Source organism: Mesoplodon bidens, assembly GCF_964165515.1.
Source record: "Mesoplodon bidens genome assembly, chromosome: 2".
In the NCBI taxonomy this organism is placed as follows: domain Eukaryota; kingdom Metazoa; phylum Chordata; class Mammalia; order Artiodactyla; family Ziphiidae; genus Mesoplodon; species Mesoplodon bidens.
In genome coordinates this window covers 21,887,578-21,914,147 of record NC_138177.1, presented here as the reverse complement: position 1 = coordinate 21,914,147, position 26,570 = coordinate 21,887,578, and the positions used below count along the sequence as shown (strand labels likewise).

General features: G+C 37.1%; 1 protein-coding gene across 2 annotated transcripts in view; it reads left to right on the top strand.

Moving 5' to 3' along the window:
• The window catches only part of WDR26 (WD repeat domain 26), a 43,147-nt gene extending 23,935 nt beyond the window's left edge, over positions 1-19,212 (top strand). For both annotated transcript variants that reach the window (XM_081221362.1, XM_081221361.1), the window contains exons 8-14: positions 706-846; positions 4,582-4,701; positions 6,849-6,994; positions 7,303-7,381; positions 7,656-7,785; positions 11,576-11,761; positions 14,450-19,212. In XM_081221362.1, the coding sequence (XP_081077488.1) occupies positions 706-846; positions 4,582-4,701; positions 6,849-6,994; positions 7,303-7,381; positions 7,656-7,785; positions 11,576-11,761; positions 14,450-14,475 (828 nt within the window). In that variant the 3' untranslated portion in view covers positions 14,476-19,212. The remainder of the gene's footprint in view (positions 1-705; positions 847-4,581; positions 4,702-6,848; positions 6,995-7,302; positions 7,382-7,655; positions 7,786-11,575; positions 11,762-14,449) is intronic.
• The last annotated feature ends 7,358 nt before the right edge of the window (positions 19,213-26,570 follow it).

Sequence of the window (26,570 nt, the reverse complement as noted above, 5' to 3'; positions counted from 1 at the left end):
GTTGTAAAATGGAATATTATTCAGCAACTAAAAGGCATAAAATACTGTTATATTCCACAACATGGATGAACCCTGAAAACATCATGCTAAGTGAAAGAAACCAATTACAAAAGACTTAGATGTTGTATGATTTCATTTATATGGAATATCCAGAACAGGCAAATCCATAGAGTAAGTTGGGTTGCCAGCTCTGGAGGGAGGGAGAATGGGGAATAACTGCTAATGAGTATGGGGGTTCTTTTTGGGGTGATGAAAATGTTCTCAAGTTAGATAGTAGTGATGGTTGCACAATCTGTGAATATACTAAAAGCCACTGAATCATATACTTTGAAAAGGGTGAATTTTATGGTAAGTCATATCTCACTAAAACTGTCTTAAAAAAGGAGGGGGTTAGCTTCTCTTATACCTGTTTTCCGTTTCCTTGAAAGCCTCATAAGGACAAGGTCTGTGTCATCTTTATTCCCATCTAGCACACAATGCCCTTGTGTGTAGTAGACACTTAACAGACACTGCAGCATGAACGAGTCTTTATGAAGCAAGCTGTTAGAGCTTCAGCTGGGGGGGAAATTGGTGAAATCCATGGAAATGTCCTCAGATTAAATTATATTATCAAAGTGCATCTTTGCAGCTGTTTAAGTTCTTGTGCCCAGAAACCAGGGACTTCAGGAATTGGAGTTAACTAAGTTGTCTTGTTTTCCCTCCTAGGATACACACCTGCTAAAACTGCTTAAAACTTTAGAAGGACATGCTTACGGTGTTTCTTATATTGCATGGAGTCCAGATGACAACTATCTTGTTGCTTGTGGCCCGGATGACTGCTCTGAGCTTTGGCTTTGGAATGTACAAGTGAGCAAGTTTCATCCTTGGTTTAGTCTTTAAAGTATAGTCATACTGCATGTATTCATTATAACTTTATTCATGATCTGTAAACCAGCATCATTCAACCTAAATTACCATGATGTATCTCTTGTAAAAGATAATTCGTCAAATGGAACCCAGGTGTCCAGATTTATACTAAATTTAAATATTATGTTGAGCATAGTAGCATTTTTGAAAGAATGATCAGTAGGTATTTTTAGGGATGTTGTACTTTGTAGTGTATAATTTGTACTATTTACTATAGTACTTTGTACCTCAAAAAAGACTTTACAGTTGTTTTACAGTTGCACAGTTGTACACGAAACCTCCCTTTCAAGTGTGAAAACATCGACATTATACCAAATTTTCCATTCTGATGGCAATTGCACCATCTCCTTGCCTATATTTAATATTCCAATCTCGTTTAGTAAATTTAAATTATGTTTTCAGTACTTATTATTAAGGTTTTTATTACGGTTTCTGAATGAAAACTTGAACACTTTATCCAGGGTCCCATTTTAGAAAAACTCAGCACTAAGTTCACTCCATTATCTACAGACTCTATTTTGGAAACCTTGTAGTTATCATTTAAAATTATTTTTTAAACTTCTATAAGGTGACTGGTTAGGTGATTTTGTGGGAGGAGGGGTTGTTTTGGGTTTGTTTTTGTTTTTGTTTTTGTTTTAATAACAGACGTTTCTTTTCTTGGTTTTGTTTTTTTTTTTTTTTGCCGCGCTGCGCGGCATGCGGGATCTTAGTTCCCCGACCAGGGATCGAACCCCTGCCCCCTGCAGTGGAAGCACTGAATCTTAACCACTGGACCACCAGGGAAGTCCCGTTCTTTGGTTTTTTAACCTCTAGGCAGGTGAATAGTTCAGGCTTTGGGTTTGGGTGTAAAAGTGTAAGTTGATGGGATATGGTTTTGAGTTTGAGGACCTATAAGTAAGTTGATTTTTACCAAGAGAGTGAAGATAGAGCTCCACAGAAATGACTCCAACAATAAGATGGTATAGAGGACAGATGAATACTAAGATGTACCTGAAGATGATGTGCCATAAATCTAATTCTACAGTAAGATTTCTATTTCAACCCAGCTTTTAATTAAGAAAATTTCCAAACACTGAGAAAGGTTGAAAGATGAGTACAGTGATGACAGTGATGACCTATATGCCGGCCACCCTAGATTCAACAGATGTTACTAACATTTTGTTACATATTGTGTGTACATACTTACATGCATGCATACAAGCTTACGTACTTATATATATATATCCATACCCAAAACATCTGGAAGTAAATTAAGATGATATTTTACCCCTTAATACTTAAGCACGTATCTCCTAAAAAATAACACTCCTATATAATCAAATGCCATTATCTTATCTAAGAACATTAACTTTAATTCTCTAATGTCTAATATTCATTTCATAATTTAAAAATCCTCAGTTGTTCCCAAAATGTCTTTACGCCATTTTTATCAAACCGATGTTGAATCAGTGTTGTATTTCTGATTGGGCTCGGGGGGTGGCAAAGCACAGAATAGATTGGATGGCTTCTCAGTGAAACAGGCTTGAAGTGAATCTGACCTAAAAGACAATTTTTTTTCCATTAAAGTTTCTTTTCCCCCCTCAAAGGGAGGAGAGGTACATAGTCATAATCCTATAATAGAGACTCAATTTATAGTGCCTGTGTAGTCTTCCTTTGAGTCAATTTTGAATTTCTGGACAGTTAAACTATGTCCTAGCTTAACTGTTTTACTGTGCATTACGTTACATAGACTTGTTCTAAAAGAGTGGTCCTTTTAAGTCAGTTTTCAAATTGCTCCTTTGTGTTTTTAGGTAGACTCCTAATTACAGGTTTCCCCTGCTACCTGAAAAGTTCCCTGTGGAATGTTTCATGAGCTGAAATGGCGTAAAGCATCGGTCCCCAACCTTTTTGGCACCAGGGACCAATTTCGTGGAAGACAGTTTTTCCACGGACGGGGGCAGGTAGGGGAAGGGGATGGTTCAGGCGGTAATGCGAGCGATGGGGAGCTGCAGACGAAGCTTCCCTCGCTTGCCCGCCGCTCACCTCCTGCTGTGCGGCCCGGTTCCTAACAGGCCAGGGGCCTGTACTTGTGCGCAGCCTGGGGGTTGGGGACCCGTGGCGTAAAGTGAAGAAGCAGTTACCTTAGGACGCATCTTACTAATGGATGCACAAAAGAAATCAAGATAAAGCACAGATGCTTACATAGTTCAGAACCATGGCAGCTTGATGCTGAGATGCTGAGTGTAGTTCCCAGGAAGGAACTTCGCGGTGCTGCTCTGACTCTTCAGGGTGTGTGCTGCCTCTGTGACAACTCGTGGCAAAACACTGAACACTATTTTCCCTTTTCACGGACTTTTTTTGTAAAAGCAAAAATCCTCTTCAGATGCCTTTTGGTTAGCAAAAACAGGTACTAATGTAGGTCTTTGTGAAAGCCACTTGGCGGAAAGTGAACTTTGGAAAAGCAGGGGATACCTGAAACGGCCTCATACACTCGCGGTTCTGAGCATAACAGAGAAAAAGACCATTTCTGCCTTCAGAACTTAGTGTATTAACACATTTGTGAATAGAAAATGCTGAGGATTTAGCTGTTGCATGTGTATTTGTGTTTCTAAACTTTTATTTTTTACCTGTTTATATCGAGCAACCCCAAAAACTAGTGACCTGAGAGCAGTTAACAATATGGGGGAAGGATTTAAGATTGCCGAATTTTTTTTTTCTTTTCAGTGTAAGGAAGACATTCTGGTTTTTGTGCCCTCTTTGCTTTTATTACTTGGCCCCATTTCCTGATCATGCACTTTTTTTTTTTTTTTTTTTACTTTTGATTACCCATTTCTCACAGGAAAATTATGCCCATGTACTTTTTATTATACCAAGGGCAGCTATTATCTCTCAGATCCTGTTTCTAATCCATGAACAAAATGGAATCAAGACTAAATTAAATGGTATGTGTCTACCTTCTAAGTTGGATAACTTAGAAAAAATAACAGGAGGATATCTGAGGGTTGTAATCAACTAAATAGTCTTGCTTAGTTGGGAATGCTTTAAAATGACTGTGCTAAACAGTACAAAAGTTCTTCATTCTTTTCTGTTACTTTTAATTGAAATAAAGTTATGTATCAGAACAATAATTTGTTTTTCTCTTCCCACTTTCCCTACTCCATTTTGAGCATCTTGAATATGAAGTTTTACATAATTTAGATTGCCTACACTCTTGGCCTAGTTTAAGGGCATAGTTTTTCTTCCTATTAATCACGTTCTTAAGGAGTTGCTAATTGCACGAACTGCCATTTTAGAATAAAATTTATAAAGAACTATGAACTAAGGAGAAGTGGAAACTCAGAAGGAATAGGTATGTAGTACTGGGCATTTCATTATCTTACTTAGGAAAAATTACATGTTTTAATTTATGAATGTAATTGATTTAAGACGAGTTCTATTGGAGTTTATCTCATATCTCTTCTTTGGATCACATACTCCAGGCATTGTTTGACTCCTGAGTTTTCCTTCAAGTCCTTGATTTCTCTTCTGAGTGCTATAGTCTCTTTCTATGAGGGCAATTTAAACAGTTTATTTCTCTAATTAGAAGTATTAAACTAACCAGATATCCCAGTGACTATCTTTTTTTTTTTTTTTCTTTGTACATTTCCTTTAGAAGAGTATCTTGAAGGTCTCATCCACAGTTTTATTTCCTTGTAGACGGGAGAGCTAAGGACAAAAATGAGCCAGTCTCATGAAGACAGTTTAACAAGTGTGGCTTGGAATCCAGATGGGAAACGCTTTGTGACTGGAGGTCAGCGTGGGCAGTTCTATCAGTGTGTGAGTATTTAGTGCCCTCTTTCAAATGTTTGTTTATTTAAAAGCAAACTTAGTTTTGTAAAAATAAAGAATTCATTTCACTTGATATCTTTTATAAAGTATACTATATGAAGACCTACTTTGCCATCTTTCTAGAAAGGCACTGTCCAATAGAACTTTCTGTGGATTTTTTTTTTTTTTAACCATTTCAAGTGCTTATACAAAATATAGGCTTTGAGTTTATTAAAACATTAAAAAAATTGTCCTACTAAACATTTTGTTCTTATAAATAAGTTTCTAATGTATAGGGACAAAAAGGTTTAGTATTTAATTTCTTTGGGGTTTTTTAGCCCTTTGGAATTTTTTGGATCCAAAAAAAAATGCTGAATTTCACGAGGAGACTGTCTTTAAATATTTGAGGAATAAAAGTGACGATGAGTGTTACCAGAAAACTTTGCGGTCTTTATTTGAGGTATCTTCTAATCATTACCTGCCCTGTTAATCTTGGAGTGTTGGGATAATAAAAAATTAATAGGTAAAAAGTCTTATGACAAGGCAGACTGTGATACAAATCCCGTGTCATTACTCTGTATCTAGATTCCACATCTCATATCACTACCTAGCATGGTTCTAGTAGGCCCTTCTAGATTTTTAAAACTAAAATAAGATAATAAATCCCATCAAATCATTCAGTGTAGGTCATTTAACACAAAGACTTTTATGTAGCCACTACAAATTATCAATTTCACTAAGCTGGCTGCTAGACTCGTGGAATCTAGTGTCATATTATCTCAGCATGGTTGTAAGCCATTTCTTTCTTTTTTTGTTTGTTTTTTTTTCCAGTTGTCCCAACACTCTTTATTGATATACCCATGATTTTCCAATTCTTTTTTTTTTTTTTTAATTTATTTTATTTTTGCTGTGTTGGGTCTTCGTTTCTGTGCGAGGGCTTTCTCTAGTTGTGGCGAGCGGGGGCCTCTCACTGTCGCAGCCTCTCTTGTCGTGGAGCACAGGCTCCAGGCGCACAGGCTCAGTAGTTGTGGCTGACGGGCCTAGTTGCTCCGCGGCATGTGGGATCTTCCCAGACCAGGGCTCGAACCTGTGTCCCCTGCGTTGGCAGGCAGATTCTCAACCACTGTGGCACCAGGGAAGCCACAATTTCTTTCAAAAAGTTATTTCAAGTGGTCAATACCATTGTAATATACTAATTTAGCATTTTATTGCTGGACTTTCTCTCCATGGGCTAATACTGTACTGCATTGATTGATTGATCTAATTGACATATAACATTATATTAGTTACAAGCGTACAACATAATGATTCGGTATTTGTATGTATTACAAAATGATTACCACAATAAGTCTAGTTAACATCCATCACCATACATAGTTACAAAAATTTTTTTTTGTTATGATGAGGATTTTTAAGATTTACTTTTAGCAACTTTCACATATGCAATACAGTATTATTAACTATAGTCACCATGCTGTACATTTTAGCATTTAAGCCATTAGTTCTTAATTCCCTGTGTTCAAGACGCATATATGTTTCTGCTGACTTTGCCATCCCATACACTGTTTAAACCTTCAGGATACAGGACTTTGGTAGTTCCCTAATCTGTAAAATGGGAATGGGAATGCCTCTCAGAGCTTTGAATGTTCAGTAAGATAATGATCTTAAGAGCTTTGCTCATCACGTTACAAATTTGGTGACTTTTTAAAAAATGTCATAACAGATTGCTAAGCTCTGTAAAGTTATAATTAATGTTTTAGTAATCGTTTTCCATATCACAACTTGTGAATATTATAGGACGAGTCCCAATATAATGAATTTTAAAGGAATGTTTGAATTCTTTTCCAAAAGTTGTGAGACCTTAAAACTTAAAGATTCTTTCTTTCTTTGTATTTATTGTACTTATCTATGCATGGTAGGTTATTGAAGGGAAGATAGATTTACTAAGATTCTCCCCCTCCCCCTTAGGTATTGTTGTAATGAAATTTGACCTATATTCAAATTCTGATGATTAAAAACACTTATGGAACAATTAGGTTGAGATCAGTCTCAGGAAAAGACAAACATTACAAAAAGATATGCTAAGAGATTATTTTGGTTTTGTTTGCTTTCTGAGTGCTGTTAAATAATGGAGTTAATAGTAATTTTCTCCTCAGGATTTAGATGGTAATCTCCTTGACTCCTGGGAAGGGGTGAGAGTGCAATGCCTTTGGTGCTTGAGTGACGGGAAGACTGTTTTGGCATCAGATACACACCAGCGAATTCGGGGATATAACTTCGAGGACCTTACAGATAGGAACATGTAACTATATTTTGTATCCATTAAACAACAGTTATCTGATTTATGTTAAAATAAAAGTGTAGTGGAACTTGCTTCTTCAGAAAAAGAGTTATTATGTTTTTGGTTTTGGTTTGATTGGTAATTTGGGTGGATAGTCAGGTGGTGCTTAGTAATTATTAACTCACATTCTTTTTCTTGATTGAAATTAGTATATAATAGTGATTACAGGCAAAATTTGTGATACTTAAGCTAGAACATTTTGTATTTTGATAATTTGAATGTCTTGACTCTTAGTATGTTTCTTTTGACAAATTATTTTTTGGTTACAGAGTACAAGAAGATCATCCCATTATGTCTTTTACTATTTCAAAGAATGGCCGATTAGCTTTGTTAAATGTAGCAACTCAGGTGAGTTTATTAACATAATTCTCAGAAAAATTTAGCTTAGTTAAAGTTTATTGTGATTTTTAGTATATATAAACAAGTGATTCTGTGAATTCTTAAATTTCACTGCATGTGTTTGATCCTTAAGTTTGCAGAGTCAACTAGAAATTTTTCAGTTGGCATTTCGCATAAATAGAAAATGAAAATGTTCATCAGGCAAAGGGATAGTCACAGGTAACTTTTTAAAATTCTTTTGAGTTGAGTTAGAATAAATACCTAAATTCTCTTTTGCTTACAGGGAGTTCATTTATGGGACTTGCAAGACAGAGTTTTAGTAAGAAAGTATCAAGGTGTTACACAAGGGTTTTATACAATTCATTCATGTTTTGGAGGCCATAATGAAGACTTCATCGCTAGTGGCAGTGAAGGTAAATTGTGTCTGTGTTGGTTCACATATATTGATGGACTGAAAGTTCTATAATTCTCTCAACTTGTGAACATAGTCATGTCTCCAAGCAAATTCAAGATGTTAAATCAAAAATTGTATGAGCTGTTTATCCAGTGCACTGTTAATTTCCTTTTCTTGGAATGGTTTGAGTCCTCCTATTGTCACAAATTAATAGTGCCTGTTTTGGCTATGTGGAGGTGTGTTTGGTGCATGTGTCAAATCAAGATTTAGTTAAATCTTTATTATCTTGTATGTTGGCTTTTTTTTTAATAGATCTTATTTGTTTGTTTATTTATTTATTTTTTGGCGTTGGGTCTTCGTTGCTGCACACGGGCTTTCTCTAGCTGCAGCTAGTGGGGGCTCCTCTTCATTGCAGTACGTGGGCTTCTCATTGTGTTGGCTTCTCTTGTTGCAGAGCACGGGCTCTAGGCGTGTGGGCTCAGTAGTTGTGGCGCACGGGCTTAGTTGCTCCGTGGCATGTGGGATCTTACCGGACCAGGGCTCAAACCCGTGTCCCCTGCATTGGCAGGCGGATTTTTTTTTTTTTTTTTTTTGCGGTACGCTGGCCTCTCACTGTTGTGGCCTCTCCCGTTGCGGAGCACAGGCTCCGGACACGCAGGCTCAGCGGCCATGGCTCACGGGCCTAGCGTCTCCGCGGCATGTGGGATCTTCCCGGACCGGGGCACGAACCCATGTCCCCTGCATCGGCAGACGGATTCTTAACCACTGCGCCACCAGGGAAGCCCCGACTTTTTTTTCATGAGACTGATGGTTTTCAGATGTTAGTAGTATCTTAAAAATCAAGGTTAATTGTTTTACCTGATCTTGGACAAAATTGACTATAGTTAGATAATTTAGGATGCTTATGGTCTCAGAGAAGCTGAAATTATAGAATTGTGTCTACTACCTTTTTGAATAAACTTACTCTCTGGTCTAATAACATCGGTATTTCAGGCAGGCATGTGCCTAAACTAGTCAGTCTGATTTAAAATAGAAATGGTTTAAAATATGCAAGCACAAGTAAGTGAGGCAGTATTAAAAGTTGGTGTATGTTTTAAGGTGATAGAAACATAAATAATGGCAAATTATTGGAAATTTTCATTCAACACATTTTCTTGAGTACCCACTATACTGTTCTAGTACTATAGCAGCAAATTATTTAAGTCATTTTTTAAAAAACTGAATCTAGTTTTCCAAGGTAGACCAAGGAACTGGATTGTATTGGTAAACACCTGGTAATGTTCAATTACTGTGTAAGATGTTTCTGTTATCCCTTTCTTGACAAAAAACCGATCTCAGTAGCTAAGAGGATCACGGAGTGACACATGAGTTTTTCCTTTGTGTATACAGTGTATTTAAGGATTAAGACAAAGAGACATTTAGGGATTTAGATTTTAACATGAAGCATATGAATTTATCCTTTCTTTCCCCCCAAAAAATCAGTCAGATAAGATAGAGAAAAGAGAAGAGTGGTTTGCTAGGTAACAATTGGGAGTTCACTTCTTTCCCGTCAAAAAGTCTTTTTTATCTGTTAGTTTAATCATGTTGTTTTTTTCTAGGTTCTCCATTGGCTTCTAATTTGATATGATCTAAACATATTATTAATAAGCCTTCTACTTGCTTTTTAGCTCTTCCTACTCAAAGATCTCTTTCCCCTTGCTCTATTTAATCCTGCTCCTGGGGAGGGGGTTGCCTCTTAATTATGCCTCACAATCCCCTATAGCTCTTTCTAAAAATAATACGTAGCCTAGAAGTGCTTTAAAAATATGTGTTGCTACTATTGTCCCTAGCTACTATTGTCCCTAGTGATGCCAATCTTTTTTTTTAAGCCCAAACTTTAGAATTAAGCCTGATGAATAATGTAATTAAGCCACACATTATATTCTGCTTAGGGATAAAATGAAACATAACTATGATGGAAAGAGATTAGCATTGTCATGATTCAGGTCGTTTAGAATGGTTCTAAAAGTGTTTTCAACACCAAGTGGATATAGCAACTATATTATCTCCCAAGATGACCACAGTAATCCATTTGTCATTTATTGTCAGAAATATATTCCAAGAACCTTCCAAATCCCCAAATATATGAATGTCAGTATAAAATAGAGCAATTAGGAAACCTTTCCCCCTAAAAGTTATGCCATTACTCCAGCCTTTTCATTGTGCTGGAAATATATAGAAAAACTTATTTTTTACCTCTGCATAGGCACTGGATTCCCTAAACTGGTACAGTAAGCAGAGCTTGATCGTAAAGCCTGTCATTCTGACCTTGACTACATCAAATCTTAATTTTTGTTGACTATTCAGCAAATATCCTCCTCGGGTATGTGTTCACAAATCCAAATGTAGGTAGATTTCAGTTGCAGTCACACTTTTCAAGCCTGTAATCTTTCTTTCTGGACTTGCTCTGTCCAAGGGGAAACATAGCTAGTCTGGGCTTTTTTTTTTTTTTCTTTTGCTAATTTTATTTTATTGAAGAAAATTATTTTCAGAAATGATTGAACAATAAGTACCCTCTAGGAAAGATAAATTCAGTACTTCAGTGAGTGCCTTTTAGCTTTTGCTTCACATACTCAAAAAAATGTTCAGAAACAGTTCCAACTTTTTATCCTTGTAAGTTGAAACCAGGGCTTTTTTTTTTTTTTTTTTTTTTTTACCACAAGTTTATTACCTTTTCACCACTCTGAAGTTTCCTCAGTTGGCAGCACATCCACTGAAAGTTCCCACATTGATCACATAGTTGATTGACAGATCTTCAGATAGGACACTTTTCTAGTTTACCCTGGGATTCTGCCTTCTGCTGAAAAGCAATCACTTGTATTTCGTTAACTCCTTGTGGTAATACATGTTGTTTAATACGTGCTAGACTCTGTTCAAAACACTTCTTCATGTACAGACTTACTTTATCCTCATAACGTGATGAGGTAAGTACAGATCCCCGTTTACAGAGGAGTTGCAAAGAGTGGGTGATGTGCCCAAAGTTACACGGCTGGTCAGTGATACAGGGAGCGTGTGGACTGGGTAGTCTGACTCTACAGCCCGTACTCTGAACTTCTACTCTGTACTAGTCCGTTGTTTTGTTTTTGAAGATTAGTTTATCACAAAGTTGTCAAGGTTTTTGTTTTTTTATGGTCACTTAATGAGATTACAAATAGACTACTACAAAGTCATATTATTATGCTGTCTAGCCTCACAAGTAAACTCTTGAGCAGGGCCTCCTGGATTTCAACCCCAGTTTCACCGTTTACCGGCTGTTAACCATGAGCAGATTGCTTAAACTTGCAGTTCTTCAGTCGCCGTCTGTAAAAGGGATAAGCATAGTGCCCACCTCATGATGGTGGTGAAGATTAAGTAATATACTTAGTACATTATAAGCACTCAGTATTTAGCTATCATAATTGCTATATTTGATTTGGATACATTGCTTTTCTATCACCTCTCATTTCCATAAAATCTTTCTCTATCCTAGATTTGTTTATATTCAAAGATCTTGACTGTGATTATATATTATGTATTACAGAATATTACAGATAGATTTTGTGGTGACTTGCAAGCTAGTCAGTCATCAGTAACAGGGAAAAAAATGTGTATTTTATTAAAATGGCTTTTTTCAAAAGGTAATTTGTTAAATTGTTCACATTGTTTTTGTCGTCCTTTCAAGTTCTAATAAGTTATACGTTCCATGTGTAATGAGCAATAAATTTAAAATCAGTTGGTTTTGTTAATATGTAACAACTCCCTGACTTTTCTCTGAATTACTGTTTATTCAGATCACAAGGTTTACATCTGGCACAAACGTAGTGAACTGCCAATCGCGGAGCTGACAGGGCACACACGCACCGTAAACTGTGTGAGCTGGAACCCACAGATCCCATCCATGATGGCCAGCGCCTCAGATGACGGCACCGTTAGAATATGGGGACCAGCGCCTTTTATAGACCACCAGAATATTGAAGGTAACCATCATACAGTATCCCTGTGTTTTCTCCAGATGAAATGTTGCCCTGCTTATCATAAAGTTGTAGCATTTTTAAGCGGTACTTTATTTAAAGTGTAGGATACAATCGATTTTTTTCCCTCATTTAGAGATTGTACACTATATCTTACTCCACAGAAGTTTAATTAATCTAAGACACAGCAGTATTTTGTTTGTTTGTGTTATTGGTGACAGTGGGGAGAATAAGCTGGAATGTGCCACCTCATTTACATCCAGTTAGTATTGCCACTTTCAAAATTTTATTGAAAATCTCGCTTCATCAAGCAAGAAGTATTTTATACTTTCATACCCATGAAAACTAGCTAGTATATGAAATTTGAACAACTTTAGAATGATCTTGATTATAGATTTACCCTTAAAAATAAATATCTGTTAATACCAATAGAGAAAAAGAAGGGAACTAAAATTTATCATGTACCTATGTGCCAGGCGGCCTGCTAGGCCCTTTATATACAGTGTCTTGCGTAACATCTTCACAGCCCTGTAAGAGAAGTAGAAGAAGTGTTTTTATCCTCATTTCTGTGGATGTAAAAACTGAAGCATGGCAAGACTAGTTAACTTGTTGAGAGCTGCCAGGTCTTCAAATCTAGGTCTGAAAGGTTTTTTCCACTATTTTCAGATACTTGAAGAAAGCCCAAAGCCAAAAAGCTTAACAGTTAAGGACATAGCTTAATTGAGCAAGATATTGGTACTAGAGAGAGGAGATGACGAGAGCAAACATACTCAGTTTGCTTAGAAAGACGTAGTTTACCTAGAAACAGATAAACAGGTTTTTTTGTTCACAGTGTGTCCCACCTAAATGCTTTTAGTAAGAAAGATGACCAACCGTTCTCAGTTAAGTTATTCTTAGAGGAGGAGGGTTGTCATGGTAGCATGTGTGGTTTAAAAGCATATTTTCTGTGCTTTTGTCTTTGTGGTACAAACTGTAAAAGACTTGACCAGATCTCACCTGTCAGTGAGGATGTACAGCCAAAGATGAGAGTAAAAAGCATGAAGAGCACACAGGTCAAAAAGTTTGAGAATTATTGTTCAGTTATTCAGAACCTCCAAGGACCTTTTTGTATTTCTACATCACTACATGACGTTCTAACATTCCCCTGTGAGATCAGCTAAAACTAAAAATCTGGTTGATCTCCTATTGTTCGTTGTCGTTTTTAGGTTTCAAGCCCCACTCTCTTAGATGTTTTAGAGATCTATAACTGAGATTATATGTGCTCTTCTAATTTTATTAGTCATTTTGGAAGTTATTTCTTCAAATAAACATATTTGACTTGAAGAAGTAGGAAAACATTAGGTATATAGTAACAGACTTACCTTGTAGGTGGATTTATTTTAGACATACCTTTAAGGGTATGTTTATGCTTCTACTACTGTAAAACAAAAGTTACACTGCTATTTGGTAAGTTAACTATCGTGGATACTCATTATTGTGGGTGAGCCAAACTTGGCCCCGTTGTAAGAACTGGGTCTAATCCAGCAATTTTCAGTTGTGCTTTGCAACATAGGTATAGCCCTAAAATTTCTCTTATACCTAAAATAGGAAAACAGCTTCTGTATAACTAGAAATTTGGGTAATGCCTTTTATGCAGGCATCTTCTGGGTTCTTTTTCCCACACTTGAAAACTTTTTTTTCTAATTAGTACCTGTTTGGAATAGACGTTTTGGAAAAATATAGATGAAGCTAAGGAAATGACATTCAAAAATCATGATCTCCTAAGATACTATAAGTCATTGAAGTAAAAATATTTCACTTAACTCAATTTCAAAAAAGAGAATTGCTGACCTTTCAATTATAACAGTAAAGTTCCATACTGCATTTTTTTTTTGAGGACTGTATAAAACAGAATAGGATCAAGTACTAGTGCATGCTACAACATGGATGAACTTTGAAAACAATATGCTAAGTGAAAGAAGCCAGACACAAAAGAGCACCTACTGTGGTTCCATTTTTATGAAATGGTCCAGGATAGGCTAATCCATAGAGAAAGTAGACTAGTAGTTGCTTAGGATTGGGGGGTGAGGGTTTGCTTACAACTGCTAATGGTGATGAAAATATTCTAAAATTGATTGTCACGATGGTTGTACAATCCTGTGAATATACTAATAGCTATTGAATTGTCCACTTTAAATGGGTGCATTGTAGAGTGTGTGAATTTGTATCGGTAGAGCTGTGGACACATTACCCCCCCACAGACACACAGAAGAGTAGGGTGATATTGCAGAATTTCAAACTGAGCCACTGAAAGGAGAATTAAATACATAGTTATAGTTTACCTTGGACTGCCAGATCTTCTTTATTCTCTTCTATTGTAAACGACCATGAAGATTTTTCTATTCTGCCTAAGTATTTCAAGGTTCATGTTTAAAGTATGAGATTCCAATGTGATTATTCTCTTGGGTTCTCCAGTATTCAAAATAATCCTGAGTTTAGATTGTAATATATAGCCTAAGATGTGATGTGGACCCAGTTTTAAGAAGAATGATGAAAGTATCAAGAATTTGCCTTGGTGTGATCGTTTTCTAATGTTGGGATATTTTGTAATGGCATGATGCTGATGGTAAAACTTTCTAACTGGTAACTTTTTTCTCCCCCTCCCCTCTTCTTCCTCTTTTCCCCCAATATACATGTCATCTTGTCTTCATTCAGAGGAATGCAGTAGCATGGATAGTTGATGGCGAATTTGGAGCAGACGACTTCTGTTTAACTTAAAATTAGTCGTATTTTAATGGCTTGGGATTTGGTGCAAACAAACATGATTGATAGCTGGACAGACATGCTCGTCATGAAAAAAGAACCATTTCTGAAGCCCGACTGGGGCCAAACATTTACACCTTGCTTCATAGTAACCAGTTGAGATGAAGCACGTCGTTAGAACGTTGTTGGACACCATGTTGAATTATCCCCCCATCGGTTGTGAAGAACTGTGCTACATTCAGGCTTACCCATTGAACTCAGTATATATAATTTTTTCCCTCCTGCCTTTTGTCGGGCAGGATCCATTCTTGTTGCTCTTCTGTGTAATGAAGTTTAAATGCTTGTTTGGAAAACTTTATTTAACAGTTTAGAAGGCTTGATAGAAAGAGTGCATTAGTCTGAAGAGTATACATTGGATAGGAAAGAATTTCCTTCTTTTGTTTCTCCAAATCTTTCCGCCTTATTTAGCTTGAGATCTTTGCAGCTTGGTTCATGGATTCTAGCCTTGCCCGTTGCGCAGTATATACTGATCCAGATGATAAACCAGTGAACTATGTCAAAAGCACTCTCAATATTACATTTGACAAAAAGTTTTGTACTTTTCACATGGCTTGTTGCCCCGTAAAAGGGTTAACAGCACAATTTTTTAAAAATAAATTAAGAAGTATTTATAGGATTAAAGTGACTTCATTTGTATACATTTGGAATCTAAACCAGCTTAAAAAGAGTTTCCTCTATGACTTAGATACGCAGTATAACTGATGCTCTTCTGGAATACCACATGAGACATGGTCAGAAACAGTGCTTGGAAGGACATCACACAGGAAGTTCAGAGTAGTGCTTTGAAGATTTTCCCCCTTTTGTTTTATTCCCGAAGGAACATCAGTACCTGATCTTCAAGAAATTCAAGATTCATAACGAGAATTTTAAATTTATACCAACATGAGAGATCAGTGGTCAGTTTAGGTTTTCAACAAAGCTTGTTCCAAGTTGTTCTCAACTTGGGGAATCATTTTGGTGTGATCTAGCAAGAGAGTAGGAGTCAGCAGATATAACCACTTTGGAAATTCATAGTATATAATTGAGCTTGTTAGAAGAATTCGGCAGGTTACAGACATACTTAAACTGGGTTTAAAACCTAGGAGTCATTTCTCTAACTGCCCTTAATATTTTGACATATAGGGATACATAAATTTAAAGAATATTTCTTCTCAGATTTTCAGATATTGCCATACTGAACCTCATTCTAAACTGGTGCTGTGGATAGTCTCCCTCTCCCCTCCCCTCTTAGTTTAAGGAAGGGTTTCCTTCATGGAAAAGCACTTTTAATTTTGAGAATTTCACGTTTAAAATAAGCCAAAAGCCTGATGTTCACGTTGTGCTTTTAAACCCCGTAACAGCTGAGTACAACATACTTAGTCTCCTTTGAAATTCCCTCCCCTCTTTAGTAGAGGATATAAATATGGTGACCATAGCTGTTACGTCGGGAAGAGGAGTGGGAATACCCCCAAAATAAGATTCTGGTGAAGAAAAAGTCTTAACACTGTTCCCTTTCGGCCCAGCCAAGTCTATAATATATTACTACCATGAGTAGACTCCAGGATCCACGAAGAAGAGAAAGGCTTGGATGTTAGTTCTTCCATCGGGGGATGGGTGGGTAGGGGAAGGTAGCAGGGAGAAATGGGTAAAGTCAGGGAAGGGGAGAAGAAAGAAAAACACAATTGGCCTTAAAATAGCTCGGATTCTCCCAGAAGCTCATAGTAAGCGAAAATGATAGATCGTGGTCAGCAGATTATTTTATCAAATTGGTAATGTAAAAGATTTCTTTAAGCTCCATTTTGCAGAGACCACCACTTAGAGAATCAAGAATTCCTGTTTTGATACTTCTAAGTTAAAATAACTATGTTACAGTTTATCTGGTACTTCATTTTTCCTAACTAAAATTACTTTTTACTTTAAGCTTGAATAAAATCTTCATTGGTAACTGTATATAATTAAGTGGCAACTTCTCTTTACCTCAGTACAGTTAAATCCATTCATATTTTAAGTGATTCATGTATACCCTGAAGCCGTTAATACACCCCAACCTCTATGGTAACATCACTAACAAAATGTGGGCATAGAAACTCCGCAGCTGTTTACAAATTTGGTTACAGTGTGCTATGGTACATGTGTAACATTCACGGAGATTTGTGCCCATTCAGGGGCAATTTGGCGCTCAGAGTCTACTATACTTCACCCAGCCACCCCTAGATCTGAGTTTTCAGAGTGCTTCTGAAGTACAGTTAAAAACACTTTAAAAAAGTGGAGTAAAAGTGAGGCACATTTTACAAGAACATAACTCCATTAAAACGGAGTAACAACTATGCAAAGGTTTCTATAGCAGCTAGGTGAGTTTGTGTTCCAAGTCTGTCTTAACTGGCAGCTTCCTATATATACTGGTACTTTACTGTGCCAATTTGCTGTAAACGTCTACTTCATGCATGTGCCATGCAGCGACTGTGCTAGAAAGGTAAAATAAATGAAGATACCTAGGATTTTATGGTACGAAGAACCTGATAGCAGGATGGTCTAACTCATAGCTCTTAACTGAAAACTTCGGACAGTGCTGTAGTCTCTATATAGGCTTGAGGTGAGAATATACGGAGTGAGAATACTACCAAGCCAGCTGCAGGATACTAACAAATGTATAAACTGAAAAGTACCAATACTTTTTGCACATAGATCAAAATAGAGTGGAGAATTTTGGCTCCAAAAATCAGGTTAGTAGGCTCATTTCCATGTGCTTAAAAATGTTTTTTTGTTGTTACTATTCATTGATTAAGGGCTAGAGCACGTATGAAATTAAATGTCTTTTTCCTCCAAATAACTGGTTATTAGTAGTACAGTGTTGGATTTGGGGATTCCTAAGACTGGTGTGTGGGTGGTGAATTAGAGTTGGGGAATTAGCTGGGAGGGATGACAAAGCTTCAGTTGGGGTTTTTGTATGTTATTAGTGTTCATTCTAGCTAGCTACATTTCTTTTGCTCTTATTGGCCAGGTAAATGTTACATTTAACCAGGTAAGTAGTTTAAACAGAGGAAATTTTTTTTTGCAAATGCCCCTACACATTGGCCCATTTCAGTGGGTGGGAGAACAGAAAGGGATTACCTAACTTTAAAAATAAACTTAAGTAATTAAAATAACTTGCTAAATGAAAGGAAGAAAATCAATTTTTATCAGTATTTCCTTAATTTGAAATCACATGTAGTAGTATGGTAATTTTTATTATTAGGAGTGTTCTCCCTCTGGAGTGGCATTTCATGACATTAATAGAAAACCCTTTTTTCCCCCCACCCCTCCCCATCTTGAAATTTTCTTTTTTAGGATGTTGGTTCCTGCACACAAGAACTGACCCTATCACCTCTGCTCACAGTGGTAAATATAACGTACATCTCTTGAAAGGGAAATATCCATGTCAGTTTCTTTCACAGCAGAAGAATGGCTACTTTTGAATGGGGAGGAAAGAAGACATTTTTCTTAATATCCTTTTTGTCCCATCTCTAAAGTGTATAAATATCTTTATTTCATTTTAATTTCTCATTTAGATTTTAGCAACTTCTCTTTCGGGGTTGTTCTCCAAAATATTACTTCCATTTCAAAAACCATATCGGATTTAATTTAAACCGCTAACTTTAAAAGAATAGGTGAATCTGCATTTATACTTAGACACTTTCTAAAAACAGGGTGAACTTAATTGAAAATTTTCAGTGTTGTTAAGCTATTGTTATAGTAGCTGCCCTATAGTTGCAAAAACAAAAACTATAAAAACCCATCCCTTATCTACTTAATCCAGATAGCCTGGATTTAATGAAACTAAGAGAATAAAAATGTGTGCGTGTGTGTGTTGTGTGTCTGTGTGAAAGAGATTACTTAATTCATAAGAAGTCCTGGAAACAGCTGTTCTGGGTTCTTGTCAGTTTCACTAAAAGTCTCGTGCACATGTGAAGTGCCCTCTCTGAATTGAAGGTTTGGTTAATACTGGTATATTTTTATAAGACTGAAATTGTGTCCCCATCTTTAACTTAAAACATTTTCATCATCAGGGTCAATGTGCTAAAAACTGAATCGGAACATTTTTAGGCACAGATGGAAAAAAATGTTATTGGCTCCTTGAAAATGTGTGTGTGTGGCGAGGGGAATAGATCCACAAAAGCATGTATGTACTTACAAACCAAGCTGTAGAGATCAAGAAAAGAACTTAAGTGTTGATCTCAAGATTTCTAAATTGTCAAGATTTACATGGCATTGTGGTGGAACTAGTTAAAACTTAGAGCTTTTGATATATAATAACTATTTGCTATGGACTGATTAAATGTTTCAAAGGATTGTGTTCTTAAATATTGGTTTTTTTTTTAACTGCCTCTCAGATTATATTTAGTAGTTTAAATTTCTTTGCTTTATTATTTCATTAAAGCATAAGAAACTTCAGGTCTCTGATATATTTATTTTCACTTGTTCTACTAATTATTTACAAAACACCCTTTGTTAACTTTTATTTTATAAATGTGTAGTATATTAAATGTCTTTAAATTTTTGTTCAATTGAATCTACATTAACTTTGATTTGCTTTCCTGGGATTTTTTTTTTTTAATACACCTTTTCCACGTCAGTGCATAGCACTTAACCAATCGTTTGTATTCCCTTTCAATCCAATAAACAGAATGAATAATTAAGTAATTGTTGCTGTGTTAAATCTCCTAATAACCATTAGCCTGAGTGTCTAACTAGTACTGTTTTTACCTAAAATAATTGATTTGCTGGATTTGACATCCATAGATGTACCTGGAGTTTTTTTAGTGGTGTCTAACGGAGCACTGCTTTGCCAGTTGAGATAATCTTTTTTTTAAAGAGCTATTGTGTGTAATCATGGATTAATTTAGAAAACTCTCAGGAACATTTGCATTTTTAAAGGAATCATATGCCACATGTTCAAAAATATTACTGCGTCTGAAATTATGCGTTTAGGCAGTGGATATGCTGACAAGGGGAGAAAATATATTTCCAGTTTGAAATTAAAATTTATTTCATAACAAATAAATATATAGTTATTTAAAGATACCCTTGGAGAAAGTATTCAATGTATACAAACCTATATAGTACATTTGTATTTATGAAAAAAAGGAAAAGAAAACCAATTGCCCATCAGGGTGAATTATTACAGAAGTAGGCTTTATGATTTTTACTACTAAGAGTGGTGGTCTGCACAGTAAAAGGAAGTGCAAATGTGAAAAACTAGTACTTGGCAGGCAATCAATGGAGACTCAGCTTAGGATAGCAGATCCACTGATGAGGCAGAGAGAGGTAATGCTTCCACACTACTGCTCCCCACCTTAAAGGTACGGTCTGCCACTTCCTCTGGTCAACGGGCAAGAGAGAAGCTTTTTCTACTTGGAGTCTTTAAATACAGCTATACTTTGCAGACTTAGCTTAAAGTTTCATGCCAGATCCCAGCACCAGGTATAGAAAATTTCCCAACCTTAATAAGTCTTGAGAGTTGTATTTTAAAAACACAATTCAATTCCCTTTCATTTAAGCAAAAGAAAAGGTGATGGTCTTCAGTTACATCATTTCATGACTTCTACTTGAAATTTTTCCCAGAAAAACTTAAAACTGTTAAAGAACATTCAACAAACAAAATGACCCCATCATCCTATCACTACTTCCAAGAATCTTAAGTGTCTGCCATTGGTTTTGTGGCAGTGGGCTCTTCTCCCTCAAACCTGACGAGCGTGGGTAACGTGGGCTTGCTGTGTAGGAAACGGTACAATCATGTAATTAACAAAATGTTAAATCGGCATGTAATGTATAGCTAATGCTGGAAACAGGGAAGAACAAGAACAAGTTTTCAGCAAGTTTTAATTTCCTTTTCTGATGCGAGGATTAGTGGCTTCTTTGGTCCCTGTATTAAATTGATGCAACTGGAGTCCCTCATACACAATTTAAGACTTTTAACATCTTATTCAAGACATAATTAGCCATGGTGATAGGCCATATCTAGAATTCAAAGAAATGAATGTGCTAATGTTCTTCATTTAAGTTCTCCTGTGTGGCTTTTTCCTCATTTTGAATATAATTTAAAAATGCAGCTACACATTGAATTGGGAGTTGTATACCAAATAGTTTCCAAATATTGAATAACTTTCCCTCATCCCCCAAATGGGAAAATATCAGTTTGTGGCCTGTGAATTCAGGAAAGGGGTCTTGATTTTATTATCAATGAAAAACTTGTTCTAAAAGTTCTTTCACACTATGTGTAAATGGGCTCTTTTTCCCGTTAATGGATTTGCATGAAAAAACTTTTTCAGTAAGATTTTGTTTTCTTTTTCCCCTGTTAATGGGTTTGCATGAAAAAAACTTCTCAGTAACATTTTGTTTTCTTGTCCACAAAGAACTGATACTATTCAACTGGTTTGGTTTTAATTTCCTTTCTCTTTCTATGCTTTCTCCTAGTGTTTGTATAAATAACTGGAGTGCTTATTGGGTACCAGGCACTTTATATACATTATTTAAACTTCTATCTCTGTAAGCAAGTATTGCTCACTTTTTTTCAATGATAAACTCAGGTTTAAGGAGACTGAAATACAGTTAATAGATGGTAGTACTGGGATTCAAACCCCTGTTTGATTCCAAAGCCTTTGCTTTTAACTCCTAAATCCAAGGGCATGTGAGATTCAACTGAAGGCTTTTTTAACTTTTAGATTTCGAAGCCACCTTCCAGATCACAAGTCAAATTTGTTAACATGTCAGGTAATTGTATGTTGCCAGCTGACACTGGTCCACTTACTGGTGGTTTTTGAAAACAGTGGGACTATACTATATTATTACTTCAGCAATGAGACCAAGAATTAAAAGCAGGAGCAAGAATGGTAATGTGAGGGACTAACCACAACGCACACACTATTTGGTCGTTGAGTAACATGAGTACAGAACAGGTATTCCTTTGGGCTAATATACTGGGTGCTTACTTTAGGCCAGTCACTATGGATGGGCCACTCATTCCATTCTCATTTAATTCTCAAGGTACCTTCATGGGGCAAATACTCTAATTTCCATTGTACAAATGAGGGAAGTAGGCTTAAATAAACTAACTGGTATGAAGGAGCTGGGATTCTAAGCCAGGTGCCCCTGAGCTTATGCTATTAGCCACTGCACACATAAACCTCCTTTGGTCTGTAGATGGCCACTTATACCCTAGATTAAAAACTGACTGACTGTTAAAAACTTGTCAAAGATAGGTAAAACATTTACGGGCACACTTCTTTACTGATTCTAGTTAACTGTGTAGTTCATAGAAGAAAGTGACACTTTTGAAATTATACAGATTTTTCTCCATACAATTAAAGCAACCAATAAAACAGACTCATGAAGTATCATAGAAGAAAACCTCCACAATAAATTTGAATGTCTTTAAATTGTTTTATATAGTGGTTTTGGATTTAAATGTAAATCCTATCACTTGGTGTGTCACTTTAGACAAATTACTTATCTGTCAGAGTTCCCTCATCTATGAAAGAAGCTAACAGTATCTTCTTACCGGACAGCATTGTGATGGGTGAGAATGCACATAGTAAAATCAGAAACGATTTTTTAAAAGAGTTTATGGCAGTTAGCAAAAGAATACTGGAGGTTCTACACAACAAATGATTGCTATGTCCAATGAAACAGTTTCTTCAACAAATTGCAAGGAAAATAACAGGGAATTTAGTAGATTAAGAGACTTAAGGCCATTAACCAAATGAAATGTACAGATATTTGCTGAATCCCAATGTGAACATACCAACTGTAAACCTTGAGCCAATGGGGGAAATTGGAGCACCCATTGTATATTTAGTACTAAGTAATTACCAATTTATGTATGATGCTGGGACTGTGTGTATGTTTTAAGAACCCTTATCTTACAGAGATATGTGTAAAAATACTACGTATGTACTAATGTCTGGTATTGGCTTCAAAATCGTGTGGGGGAGGGAAGGTAGTAGGTTATAGATAAAACAAGAATGCCCGTAAGTTTGATTATTGTAACTGGTAAAATAGAAGATTACCAACTGACACGGATTAGTCCTGTTACTGTCTTCCAAAAAGTTAGTATCTTTATACACAGCTACACCAGAAGCTAGCCTTGCCCTGCAGGTCACTCTGATACAGTAGATGCAGTGGCAGCCAAACGTGCTGCTTTTTAATTGAGCTGTCAAGTTCAACCCTCACCCGCTTTGCATCCAACCTGTGAAATAGGCTGCTGATCAGATAAAGTCATAAGATCAGGCTCTACAACGTGATTCCACGTTACATCCTCTCCTTCAGAGATTATCAATTTGAATGAATTGAGCTGTGAAAACAGACGAAGGATTCAAGCTCCTTCCTTGTTCAAGTGCCAGCCTCTTGCCCAAAGAGTATATGGTACTTAGAATAGCAGATTGAAGATGAGCCAAGTCCCCTGGATAAGTAACAAAGTGGGGATTCTGACAAAGCACCGGGCGCTTAGAAGGGAACCAGGAATCAGAGAGATGGCTGGAGACTGATGGTATAGCAGTGTGTAACTCCGCAGTCCCCTCAACATCTACACACGAGGTGCTCCACTGGAGAACAGCAGTTTCAGTATTTGTTCGACTGACTCACATTCTGACTAGGCGCTAATGTTGAATGGGAACTAATACGGGTGAAACCAAGACTGTTCCATAACGGATGTAGCAAACCAAATACACAGCAGGGGAAGCCACGGTCAAACCTCCGAGCTCCCAGCTAGCTGATTCTGACCACTCACCCACCACCCACTCCTCACCCAGCCTCAGAGGGAAGCCATTGAAAACAAAAACAGCTTTTATCAAGGAATTTATTCTAAAGAGCAACGTGAGCTCTTAGTGATCAATCCCTTTAACATCTGTGTCCTGACGGTGATTATCACTGTGATTACTGCGGTTCACAATGCTAACCCTAAGGCTCTGAATGACCCTCAGTCCTTAGATTATATTTAGAGCAAAACAATTAGACTACTACCTTTCAGAATGTTCACGGTAAGTATGGCTTAAAACCAAAAGGCTTCACTGACAAATGCTCAGATAGAAGAGCCCATTCTTTGAACAGCCTTATTAACTGCAGTTTCACTACACCAAGCATATTTCAATCTTTGTCACACTGCATTGCAAAATAGTATTCTTGGCTTAAAGTACACAAACTCAGGTGGCAGCAATCTAGATAATAGGCATAGAATTTCAAGACTTCCCTTCTCTGTCTTGCTGCCTGTTTCCATGTATTAGAACAATTTTACTTACACGCAGTGGGTAATTAATTATACCTAGTACATAATACTTTTCATCACAATTACTTCTGACAAAATATTACTTGTGAGTAAAGTTGACTTCACAAGTCTCCAGTACACCAAATACAGCAGTTTCCTTTCCTAACCTAGCATGTCTTGGAACATTCCATAATGTGACTGCCTCGAAAACAGATGGTAGACTTTGATTATGTTGCTCCATTGCTTCTTACTTCCCTGAGGTAGAGGACATTAGTTAGACTTCATGCTGACAGAGCAACAGAACAACACAATCAGATGTATTCATTCAACCATCATTTATTGTTTCCGTGTGCAAGGCATGGACTGCGTTAGGTGCCAGGAGCAATAGGAAAACGATACAAATTATGAATAAGAGGATACTCTGCCCTCCAGGAGTGTACAGTCTACTAGGAGAGATTAACTGCATACAAATAGCCGTAACACCAGATAGAAAGTGGTAAGTGCCACAGGAGAAAAAGTTCCATGGGGAGCTTTCTTATCCCTCAAATTCAAAGTAAGCTCAGATGAGAGGAAGCAGATTTGGATTATTATTCCATTGTCATCTGTGTGGCACGAAAAGGTGGCTGTCAGGCTTTGATGCACCAAGCTGCACCTTAGATCTTTCTTCCTCGGCTCTCTCAGCTGAGAGTCCAGTGATGAGCAAGCGCACCTGCTAACCACTGAAGGAATGGAAGGAAAAGGGCAAAGGAAAATGACAGGATACACAGATAAAAATACTCTGCACCCAGGAGCATGCCATAGTAGTCTGCTGGGCCCAGGGTACTCCCTTCACAGATGGACAGGGACGAGAAGTGACAAGGGAGAGAAAGAACACTGGACTAACCAGGAGGATTCCAGGTGCAATCCCCAGAGCTCAGTTCTCTAAGATGAAGTTAGACCAAATGATCTCTAAGGGTCTCTGCAACTCTCCAATCAGTTAAAAGCACAGAAAATTAATCTTCGGCATCTTAACCACAGCTTTTAAAGTCAGTGCTTTTTCCCTCTTTTCATAATTTGTAGAAGAGCCCCTAAAAAATCCAAACAAAAAACTAGAGTTACCCCCTTTCCTGCCTTTGATTACAAACAAGCAATACAAGAAAGGTGGTTTTGTTTTTAACCACGGTGAATGTTTCAGAAGTTAAGAGCTCCTGTCTTTCGTCATAAACAAGGCACCTTTCTGATCTGCTCAGCCTCACCAACATATGTGCCTGACGATATGTAAACTGACAGCCAGATGCTCTCAACTACACAGGTTTCTATTTGGGTTACTAAGAATACTTGTACATTCCAGATCTTGTAATAACCTATAATGGAATATAATCTGAAAAAATAATTGAATCACTATGCTGTACATCTGAAACTAATACAATATTGTGAATATTTCAATTTTTTAAAAAAAGAATACTTGAGTGAGAAGATAAAACATTTTGGTCAACAGTCCTCCACCACCTTTCAGCTTCCTGAAGTAGCTTGTTTATCTCTCAGTTCTAAGGATTTAAGTTCTCCAACAGCTTCACTGCTTTCAAAGCTTGAGCAGAACATTTAGAGGCACTGGAAGTTAGGGATAAAGTCAGTTAAGTGACTTTTTTTTTTAAATAGAAGGAAGATGCCTAAGAAGGAAAGGGTAAGAGAGATGCATCAAACTAACTTCTATGTTACAGCTTCTTGGCTCTTTGCCTGGAAGAAATACAAGATACCCTCAAGGAGCAATTTCTGAAGCTCCAAAGAGGCCAACAGAACCAAGTTTACTTTGCCTACCATTTCACCCTTCCTTTCACGTGTGGCCAGGATATACCAGCATCCTCAAAATGTGCGTCTATCCATATAGGGAGTTTTGCTTAGTGCCTCTCGGATTCTGCTGAGGCTAGACCCAGTCCAGGGCCGAAAGGACATGCAACATTTGATATTTGGTGACCACACACCTTATGTGACTATCCAATTCTGCCTCAACAGAGCGAATAACCTCTTTGGACTCTGCCATAAAACACAGCCATGTTTTGCCTAAATGCCAGCGCCTAAGATGGCCACATTAAAACACAAATGAGCACTGAGAATAAACTGCCAGGTTCACTTCACCCAGCAAACAGAGCCGAAGAGGTTAACTGCTCTCAACCACTGCAAGAATTGGCAAATATACCTCCAAGGAATCAAGTCTGCTTGGATACTGCTATGTCCATGAAATGGACAGTGGTCAGTGCAGCAGGACAGGAGCGCTACGCTTAATCAGGCACCAAACAGAGCGCTGACAGGCTCAGCTTCACCAACACCAAATGACTGGCTACTCCTGCTTCTAATCTGATGAGCATCTTCTACCAAATCACCTCTCCAAACCCATTAAAAAATGTATCGGACAGATCAAATACAACTGGACCAATGAGAATACAAAACCAAGACGCAGCTAGAGCCAGTGGGAGTAAATGGGTTTGAGGGCGATTGTGGAGGCAGTGGCTTTTAAATGAAAGCTCTTGATAAAGTTTTGCTTTTTTGGTTTATTTTCCTTTCTATAAGCAGGAATTACATCGTACGTGTAACGGCTTATAAGGGTTCACAAATTCAGCAAAGAAATATATATTTTTTGAAATGTCATTTTCTGTTAACATTCTTGTGAAAAGATATTTGGCTTACAGTCCCATAAATCTGTAAACCATATTAAATACAGGAAGCTGCCACAATATAGACAAAAGGGTGGTTTAGTTTCTCTCTTCCTTTGCCCAGACTAACAGTATTGCTTTGTACTCTGACTTTTCAGTAGACCTG